Genomic DNA, 11345 nt, shown 5'->3' on the forward strand with positions numbered 1-11345 from the left:
AGCTTAGCATGCCAATCAAATAGCATGCTAATCAAAGGCCATTCTTTTTATTCAGGTTAAACATAATTTACATTAGTTGCAAAGTTATCTTTAGCTTTGCTAATTGGTTAATGTTACATGTGGTTGCAGTAGATAAGGGCTCAGAATCGGACTTCAACAAAAAGATGTTTAATTAACAAAGAAACAGAACAACCATTATACAAAGCAAACATAAGAACAGACAAGGAGTGCAGGGAAGTGAGTCTATTTAAAGGGAGTGATAAGGACATATGGTGCGTTCAAGTCCTCCTGGGAAGTTCGTATGTACGAGGTGGGAAGTCGTGTGTACGACGGTAGGTGCGTTCAAGTCACTTTCGTCGGAGTAAGATGGCGGTGTGCCTTCTCTAAATTAATTACACAAAATAACAACACTTCTGCTTCTAGAAAATGTAGAGCAAAGAATGTGCATTAGTTGTATGTTGCTTTTTTATGTTTTTAATTAATTTATGAAGCCATTGTAAAATTTATTCTTACATATTACATTTTTATATTGTGATGCTATCGTATTTTTCCTGGGAATCAGCTTACTTCGTTGTAAATAGAAAAGCCTGACAATGTCACTGCTAAATACCTGCAAGTATTGTGGTATTTCGCTATGTTTCTGACTGACACGCCCCCAACTTGTACAGATCGGAGCTTAAAGAAAATTACGAGCTTCCCACTGGTATTTACGACATTGTGGTGGCGTTCATGTCGGTTCTGCTCGTAAATACGATCTTTCCGACATGACTTGAACGCACCATAAGTCCAGGTACAGGGAATCCGTGATGAGGAAGTGAGTGCAGGTGTGGAACAGTGAGGATGATGGGAGATGGAGTCTGGGACAGAAGGGAACTGTGACAGTTAATATGCTAACTAATGGTTTGCTGTGCTCATTATTGCATTGAAAGCTCTACTCAGCAGTCTAGCGAATCAGCATCGACTGAGTGGCACAACTTGCTAAGCCACAAGCCCTGAACCTTTCAGGTCGTGGGTTTGAATCCTGTGTGGCCAGACCACAAGAGGTACTGCGGCCAGACATGGTGTAAGATGTTGCATCTGTTCCAGATATTGCTTCTTTCTGAGAATGATCTAATCTGAACTTATTAATTATAATATTCAGTGCAAGGATATACAAAGATATTAATAGCATTTTGTGGTTTGAGATTCACATTGTAGAGCCCTTGACTGTTCAGTGTGTTGAGCTTTAATGTGCTTGCTGTGATTGTTAGGCTTGCTGTACATGCTGAATTTATTGTGTTTGCTGTGCTTGGTGAGCATAAGAGACTTCTTTCACAATAAAACATTACAAAAAAAACCTAATTATTCCAAACATTTGACTGATGGTATATTTCTCAAAATTGCAAAAATATCGGTTTACTAGCACTAGAGTGATCTCTAGAAACAGAAACTCAATATACTGTAAATAAAAAACCTGTTGTAACAATTAAATGTCTGATAGCTGCTAGCATCTCTTATTTACAAAACATTTAGAGCAAAAATGACAGTACTTAAAGGTTTAGTTCACCCAAAAATTAAATTCTTGTCATTACATACTGACCATCATGACGTTCCACACCCATAAGACCTTTGTTTGTCTTCAGAACATGAATTAAGACATCTTTGATGAAATCCAAGAGGGTGTTTTTTTAACCTCAATAGAGCGCAATGAAATTACCACATTCGAGGTCCAGAAAAGTAATAAACACATGAAAAGTCAACATAACTGCAGTGGTTCAACCTATGAAGTGACTCCCGTCATTCTCAGTTGACACAATGAACGCAGTTCAGTACTTCCGTGTTTACGACGTCTGAACGCCAGCTCAGTATTGGCCAGTATTACGCTCCATGGCTAACCTGCTACGGGGCAGGTTATGTTCTGGTTCAGAGATCTCAAATTGAAATTGGGCCAATCAGATGTGAACAAAGTGACACTGACATACCCAACGCAATGAAGTCACTCCCCCAGTTTCTCTTCCTCCAAATTAAAGGTCACTATATAGTAAAAAAAAAAAAAAAACAGTTAAATTGTTTAATAATCGTTTAACTTTAATAATAAAGATTAAAGCTGTTTGCCACTGATGTCACACATTCATGTGCACGTGCTCCACAAACTCAGGATCAAAACCTGAATTGAGAGAAAAAGTTGATGATCAGAATCATGGTACCAACAAAGCCGGATTGGAGTGGTTTGGTTTTGTCAACTCGAAACTAATCCTTTAATCCTGAGTTTGTTCAACTACAATCATGGTACAGGCTCCTGGAAGCGCTGGACGAAAACAGTGTAAGACAATGACACAGAAGAGTCGCTTCATTGACTATTTTAACCATGTTTTCACTACTTCTCTGAACTTTGAATGTGGTAATTTCATTGATTTCTATGGAGGATAAAAAATAAAAAAAAAACCTCTTGGATTTCATCAAAAATATCTTAATTTGTGTTCTGAAGATGAACGAAGGTCTTGCGGCTGTGGAACAACATGAGGATGCGTAATTATTGAAAGAAATTTAATTTTTGGGTGAACTAATTCTTTAACAACATAACTGTAACATGAATCTATGTTTAAATGAATGTGACTGTGCCTATTTGTCCATGCAGGGTCAGAAGCTGATTTGAAAAAAAATGACAGGAGGATGTTCCTCTCTCATGCCAGCTGTAGGCCGGGGCTTGCTTTGAAAGAGGGTCAGGAATACCTGATCACTGGGCCGATCACTGATGTTTGGCACACAGAAAGCACATCCAACAGGTGAGTAGCACTGAATATTGAAAAAGAAAGGGGTTTTCTTTTCTTTTACTCTGCACAGCTCACTCACATTTTCTCTCTCAGGAACGTGTATGTGCTGCATAAGCACACGTGGGTTGAGCGCTGGCCGTCTGAGGCTGAATGTAAGCGTAAATCCGCTCTGAAGGTTAAATGTGCTGAACTGAAGCGTTTCGCAGCAGGAGTGACAAACAGAGGCTGCCAGAGACGTCCCACAAATGTTATTCTGTAAACACTAATGACAGAAGCACAGATGTGCACAAATTTGTTTCAATACATCGCAGCTTAAAAACAAGCACAAGATCATCTGCATGCAGTAGATAGTCATTTAATGCAAAAACAAACCTCAGTATACTTTGAGGTCATATTACACTGTATATCATTTAATAAAAGTATTACAATACTGCTGTTGTGTTGTATATTTTTAAATGAACCTTTTAAAATTATAAATTTGACTTGATGGTTTCTAAAGAATGTGTGTTTATGTGCACAGCAAATACACTGATATCTATCAAAAATCAATTCAGTCTAGAATCTGACAACAGAAAATTTAAAATGATCGTTTTTCTTTCATTTCAACAACAAAACAAAACAAATGTGCACAGTGAATGAGTTTGATCAATTTTTAGCTTTGTCAATATACTGATAAATACTAATATGAAGTCATACAATATGTCATTTTCAAGCTAAAAATCGACAAAGGTTTTTTTTTTTTTTAATTGTATTTGAATGTGTGGCAACTATAGTTAAACTGGTGTTATGCACCCCCTCAATGTCAAATTTGAATAAGGAGAAGAACATTTGGCATCTAACTCAAAATAACTGCTTTCAACAGATTGAATCTTTATTCATAAACATTTGTATTATGTATAAAAGTTGAAGAACATTCGAATGCGAACCCCAAAAAGCTGCATCATGCTTATAATCTCTTGACTATGAAAACACAACAACCAACAAATCCATTTGTCTTAAAGTAGGTGGAACAAAACAAACCTCAGTATACTTTGTGTGTATCAAAATGTTAAATGAAAATAAATAGAATGAAGAAAATAATTACATCTATACAACAAAAAATAACCTCTTGACAGATTTATTCCTGATCAAATAAGGGTCTACTGTAGATGTCAGTTAAAGGGTTAAGTTGTGGGATATTATGAAAGCAAAAAGCACTAAACACCAATAACCTTAAACTTATTAAGCTTTTAACACAGTTTACCCCATTTCCCCCTGATATATGTACTTACAAGTCATTTAGATGCTGGCTTGGACTTTTGACTATATACAGAAAACTACAGATCTCTTGTAAGATTTGTCTTTATTTGGATGATTCTAGTGACCTTCATGATTGTGTAGATGTATATGTCAACAAAAAATATTATTAGTAACATGAAAATTATGTTTCTTTGGGAGGTTTTGCCTTCGCTGTGCTTCCTACCTACCACATGCATGCTGTAATAGGCCTAAACCACAGGCAGTCAACAGCTTGAAGTATCATGCTGTTAAATAAAAGTCTGCAGACAAATGTTGTAACTTGTGTGCAATTACAGCAGTGTTTACAGTAAGTATTACTGTGGAATAACCCTAAACCAACAGGTTGTGTAGCACTGTGCAATGTAAAAGGGGCAAATCCAGAAGTGTCACAGTTGTGCACAGCTGCATTTAGGCATAAGAGATGTGTTCAGATGCAAAAGTGTCATTAATGATCATGTGAATGTAACTGGTCAGTGTTTGTCGGATATGAGCCGGTCCCTGGCTGTTGCTATCATCACTATCCTGTTCAGCCTGATAGCTGCAGTTACAGGCTCCGTCCAGCAGGTGGAGACAGAGACCCGAGCGTTTGACCTGCTTTAGAGTGAAGCTGTGAACTGGCTTTCATGATTATACATTTAAGTAGCTGATTGTAGACGTTGTTGAGATGGATGAAGTGTGCAGTGAACCCTTTCCCACCCTTCACAGCTGAAGATGATCCTCCTCTCCTCCCACTTTATTGATGGAAATGATTTAGAAAAAAAATCACACCTGTTAACTCTACGTGATCCCACTTATTTCATGACTGCTTTAGCAAATAAGTTAAAGAGACAGAAAATGTTGATGGGAGTGTAATGATTCTGTGATGTGAGAGACGTTAAACTAACACAGATTACAGTCAGTTTAGACTGCTGTATCGAAGCTGCTTCGGTGCAGTTTAAATATTACTTGCAAATATCAAAGTTATTCTTGCGTTTACTTGATAAAGATTTCACAGCAGAGAGACGCGTTTGTACAATTATACTAAAAAGACTTTTACTTGATAAAACAGTCTTTAACTATTAATCAGACAACAGAATGTTACACTGTAAAAAAAATCCCGTTGTTTCTACGGAAAAATACCGGCAGCTGTGGTTACCAGAACAATACTGTAAAAATGACATCAAACCGTAAACATACTTATGGAGTTACATGTGAATTTTACATTTTAAATATGTATATTTAACATTGGATTTCAGTACACTGTAAAAAAAAATCCCAGTAAAATTTACGGTAAAATAACGTATTTCATTAACTGATATAATGTTAATTTACCAACCTAATGAAATACTAATATCTGTTTTGTACCTTTATAATACACTGACAGTGGTGATAAGAGTCACATGATGAATCAAAGTTCATCACAAGCAGCTTTTCCACAAGCTGAGGAGGACAATACTAATATATAGAAGGTGCACACAGTGTCATTCACACACACACACTAAACACCATCATGGTAACATGCATGAGATTTTAAAAATGCAATAAACATTAATTTAACAACATTACATGTAACATAAAACCCTAATGTACATAACTGATTAGAAAAAAATGAGAAAAACTAAGAAGAAACAGAGTTATTTCAACGAAAATATATCAAATGTGAAGTGTCACGCAGGGAATTGTGGGAATGTCAATTTACGGTTTTTCACTGTAAATTTTACAATGAATTGTTATTTTTCACTTCCAAAAACTGTGAATTTAACGGTATTTTACCGTAAAATTACATTAAATGTACCATTAGATCTATTACAGTTATTCACCGTATATAGTACGGAAACTTTCTGTAAACCAATCAACAGTTTTTCACCGCAGCATTTTTACAGTCTTTTACTGTTAAAATCACGGTCATTTTTTACAGTGTATATAATACATAGCATAAACCTTTAAAGTGTTAGTTAAAACAGCTCAAACATGCATTTTAGTCTAGGACTAGCTTAAGCCTTGTCTGTGAAACCGGGGGTTAAAGTGTTATTCTAATGGCCAGTCTTCTTGGACATAGGCCAGCAGTTGGAAGAATATCAGGCTATATTTAAATTGGGACAGGTATATATATATATATATATATATATATATATATATATATATATATATATATATATATATATCTCATCACCATTGCTTCATTTAGCTTTTGTGATGCATATATTCATCATCATGTAAAGTTATATAGGCTACAGTATGCATTGCTAATTATTATTTTGTTTGGCGTGATTAGCGACCATGTATTTCATTTAACAGATCAATCAAAATCATGTTCTATGCATACACAACCAGTAAATGCCAAAGAATGAAAAAAAATAATGTTAAAGGTCCCGTTTTTCGTGGTTTTTTGAAGCTTTGATTGTGTTTATAGTGTGCAATATAACATGTGTTCATGTTTCGTGTGTAAAAAAACAGTATTTTTCACATAATTTACTTATCTGTATACCTGTATACCCATAAGTGGGCGGAGGTTAGTCAAAAAACTGTTTTAGTGACGTCATTAAAGAAGGAAGTAGAGGGATGTAGTCCAAACTGGCCGTGCGATGTAGTCGACTTCTGTTAAATAAAATATCTCGCTTGGCATTGAACTTTGAGCTTTAACATTTTACAGATTTTATTTATACTCTAACAACAACATTACACACTAACTAAAGTTTGAAACATGGGATCACGAAGAACGGGACCTTTAATAAACAGCAGTGCAAATACAGAAAATCTTAATGCGTGTTTAATATTTGGGTTTATACCAGCAAACTTCAGCAAACATATCTGGAACTAAACCTTCTGCTCATTTCATACTGACGGTCTGATTTTACTCCGTGAGTCTGACGGTGGGATCTGGTCTCTTCTGCTCTGTTCAGCTCACTTCTTGTAGATCTGATGAGTCATAAACCAGAAAAGCAATAGTAGCCACGCCCACCAGAGCAGAGAGAGCCAATCGGATCACATCTTCAATGAAACCACAACAGTGGATGTCGTCTAAAAAAAGAAAACGAATTGTGCATTCAGATCTCTTTCAGGCTTACAGATTGGGTAATTATTAGGAGTGCAAGCAATGAATCCAGAAGCTTGACTGTGTTTGAGGGGGTTTTCATGCACACTTTCATAGCTTGGCAAAATAACTTTAGCTTGGATTGTTTAATATAATGAATATAATATAATTCTAGAACTTGATCTTTAATCTCAGCTCTCCTAGAAACCAGTGTGATTATGTGATTCTTTCTCAAATAACTTTTATTTTGCCCAGAGCAAAAGTGTTTTCTAAAGCAACACCCTCACTCACGCTCATGCGGTCTGCTTTCTCTGTTCCAGAGAAATCACAAAAGAAAAAAACTAATGCACTTAAAGGTACAATTTGTGATATTTTTTTCCGCTAGAGGTCGCTAGAAGTCCATTCAAAACAAAGGCGTAGTTTGATGACGCCAAGTTTTAGAGCGGAAACTTGGGACATGTGGTCTCCATCTCAACGGACGGTGCAAAAGAATAGGGATTGGAGTCTGGAAGAACTCATGTTTGTGGATGCGATTATTAACGTTACTGTTGTATGAAGCAGAGCAGGAGCGAGTGTTGCGGGAGCTGAACGAGGAGCTGGAGCGATTGATCAACACACGCCTCACGAGCAGCGGGACTTTTATTATGACAGTCGCCGGCGCCGCTTCCGCTTTTCCGGTCATGAGTTTACGGGAGCTGTCCTTGTCGACAGAACCAGCGGCAGATGGTAAACAGTAATTATGTTCCATAAATAAGTAGCACAATCCACCATAAAACGTGCAAGAAGTAAATAAGGAACTGCTTGAAGCAATCTAGTGGTTTGCTGGACGCTAGACACTACTTCCGCATTTGTCCACGACACTGTTGTCATGTGGTTTCTACGTCAGTAAAGGCGGTAACAAAGGTAACTGACGTCATTGACAGGCGACTGCACTGCCCCGTGTCACTGTTTAGAATGGGAATTTTCTCATGATTTACAAGTAGTTGAAAACATTAGAGATATTGTTTGTAATCAGCTGGACAAAATATATAACACTAGCCTAGTGGTTTTTGGATATTTTACTGCAAAAATTTTACATATTGTACCTTTAAGTGCACAAACTTCATTCTCTCTCTATGAATGCATGAGCTGATCAAATCCAAACTTGAATGCATTATAAATGGCTTTGGATAAAAGCATCTTCCAAATGTGGTAAATGAAAATCTTGCTATTTTAAAGGTGCCCTAGAATGTTTTTTCACAAGATGTAATATAAGTCTGAGGTGTCTCCTGAATGTGTCTGTAAAGTTTCAGCTCAAAATACCCCATAGATTTTTTTAAATTAATTTTTTTAACTGCCTATTTTGGGGCATCATTAACTATGCACCGATTCAGGGGCTGCTGGCCTTTTAAATTTTGTGCTCCCTACCCATTGAGCTCGCGACTCTATAATACAGTGCGTTTACAAAGTTCACACAGCTAATATAACCCTCAAATGGATCTTTACAAGATATTTGTCATGTATGCTGCGTGCATACATCGAATCATGTGAGTAAAGTATTTATTTGGATGTTAACGTTTGATTCTGAATGAGTTTGATAGTATACTCGGTGGCTAAAGCTAACATTACACACTGTTGGAGAGATTTATAAAGAATGAAGTTGTGTTTATGAATTATACAGACTGCAAGTGTTTAAAAATGAAAATAATGACTGATCTTCAGCTATGACGAGGTAAATTAAATTTTTGATTCTAGGGCACCTTTAATAGGTTTATGTGGTTGATTGTTTAACACCCATCAGCAGTTGCATAAAGCAACATTTCTGCATGTGTTTGACCACAACTGCACGCGTGGTTTCCATTCTCACTTCAGTCAGAGTGAAAGCTTTACAAAAACTAATACTGAACACAAACAGAGTTTCCATGTATATTACGAGTGAAATACCTGAACTTGGCTGATGGAGTTCAGTAATGCTGGCATCTTCAGACTGGGTGAAAGATAAATTACTCACTGCACAACAGGACGACAAGAAATCAGAGGTTGATGATCTTTCTGGTGATGAAGTGCTTTGAGGAGATTCTGATAATAACAGATACTTTTGACAACAGTCTCATTGATCTTTATTTATAGTAGATCCAAATTTCAAAGGGAAACTAAAGCCATTTAATATAATGTAAGGAATAACAAATATATATATATATATATATATAATAATCATGCTAACACTGTTATTCCTTACTCACCACAGACAGGTAACATTGAAGCTCTTGTATTTGGTCTCTCTGCTGATCAGTGATAGTTTGTAAAGTCCAGAGTCTGTGGTTCTGGTATTTGTGATGGTCAGAGATCCGGTCTGATCTAGTTTCAGTCTGTCTCTCAATCTCCCATCAGGACCTACGTATGTCAGGTTTGTTTGCGTGAGTCTGCTGACTTCAGCTATTCTTGTGCTTCTGAACATCCACTGTAGTGACAAATATTTCTGTACTTCAGTAATATCTGTGTTTAGAGTGACAGAATCTCCCTCCATCACTGAAACTGACTTCATTTCATCCGTCACATCTAGAGAACAAACAGAAACAAGTTTTATAACAAGCTAAAAAGGACCAAACTGTCAGTTATAGTTATCATCAGTTGTATTATGGAGGCATTTTTCCCCATGCACTTTGAACGAATTGTAGTAAACAAAGACTTAACCCTTAACTTTTTTCATAAAAAACACTATAATGCAAAGCGTTTATTATTTCTAAAAATGCAAGAAGGAACGTCATAAATCACTCATAACTCACCAACAAGACGCCACAAGCACACAAAGAATAAAATAAAAGCGTTAATCATATCCCTTGGCCGTTTGCCAAACGCTTCAATCATGCAGTAAACCACTCTAAAAGCAACCCGTTCATATCACTGACTGTCGCTGCATGTCATCTAATGCCTACACTACAGTAATGGGCGTTCACTGCTGGTTTAGCGGATGTCACGGCAAGATGATGGCACTGAATACGTTTTCTCAACGCTTACAGTAAACTTTTTGGAGGGGAGAATGTTGTTGTTATATATATTAAGTCCATTAAATTAGGCGTGTTACGCAACCCAGTCACCAGGCTTTCTCGCGAGAAAATGTTTGAAGTTGCAATTTCGTATAAATTCGGACGATATGTAGGAAATTACTCCACTCCTAAACATAACCCTCAGTAGGGGTTCTGCAATAAAGTTTCAACACCCGAAACATTCTGTAAGAATTTCGGTGATGTTTTGCAACATAAATGAAAGTATGTAATATGAGAGTATAGCAACAACCCCTTCCCGCTCTTTTTCTTTTTTTCTTTTTTGAAGATAGAACAAATAACAAGCCTAAGATATGCATAGGCAAACATGTATGCAATACAAAGTGACATTAATCGAGGGTCATACCTAGAATCTTTTTTAATGCTTGAACAAACGGGGGAAAACAAACAATTATCATCATTGTCATAACATAACAATACAACAACTTTAACTCAGCCACTGTTTATATAGCTTTTAAGTTTTTAGAAAACTCAATAGATTCAAAAGATATTTCCATTTCAAATTTAAATCTTAAAAAAGAGATATGCATTCAGAAAATTTACATTTGTGAATATTTAGCTAACAACAACAACAACAAAAGGTTTATAAGATAAATATAACTTCAAAACTTTAAACTCGAGACCAAGTTCGTGACGTATTTGATGACGTAGCATCAGGGCATTCCAAAGTGCGCAGTCAAATCTACTTAGTTTTGAGTTTGGTTTAGAATTACAAACACATCGGAGATTCTAAAGTAACCTAATTAGTCATCGTTATTAAATTCAGAATCTTCACGGCTCAACATACGGACATGTTATCCGTCTTTCTGTTCTTACTATTAATCTACGGTGAGTTTCGAACCTCTGTTTTTCTTTCGGTTTCAGTTTACTGTAGCTACACGAAGTTTTAATTATCATTTCTACATCAAATGCATTGAAATGAGTATAATGACTAACATTTCTGAATAGTTATTGCGTCTAACAGTTGTTGATCCGTGGTAATCGTATTTGCAAAATGACCTGAAAATCTGCAAGTGTTAATCGCGGGTACGCCCAGTGGTTTCTGAAGTAATGGGTGTCCGCGTATAAAATATCGGAGTATATTTTGTATATTTTTTTGCATATAACATGTTCCTAAAATAAAAAGCATTTGGCTGAGTATGGACAAGTTAGCTAACTTTAGTAGTGAATTATACATGATTGTATTTGTTTTACAAAGACATGATACCTATGAGCCAGTTTTGTTTGAGGTCCAATTATGACAGTATTCAAAAGAGA

General features: G+C 36.2%; 1 protein-coding gene and 1 pseudogene across 1 annotated transcript in view; one reads left to right on the forward strand and one right to left on the reverse strand.

Moving 5' to 3' along the window:
* Positions 1-3012, forward strand: part of LOC125276910 (complement C3-like) — a 67565-nt gene extending 64553 nt beyond the window's left edge. The window contains 2 exon segments of the mRNA XM_048204920.1: positions 2618-2765; positions 2847-3012. Coding sequence (XP_048060877.1) covers positions 2618-2765; positions 2847-3012 — 314 coding nt within the window.
* A 3732-nt stretch (positions 3013-6744) lies between these two features.
* LOC125248705 lies at positions 6745-11304 on the reverse strand (annotated as a pseudogene).
* Positions 11305-11345: the final 41 nt, after the last annotated feature.

This window comes from Megalobrama amblycephala, linkage group LG1 (assembly GCF_018812025.1).
Source record: "Megalobrama amblycephala isolate DHTTF-2021 linkage group LG1, ASM1881202v1, whole genome shotgun sequence".
Taxonomy (NCBI): Eukaryota; Metazoa; Chordata; class Actinopteri; order Cypriniformes; family Xenocyprididae; genus Megalobrama; species Megalobrama amblycephala.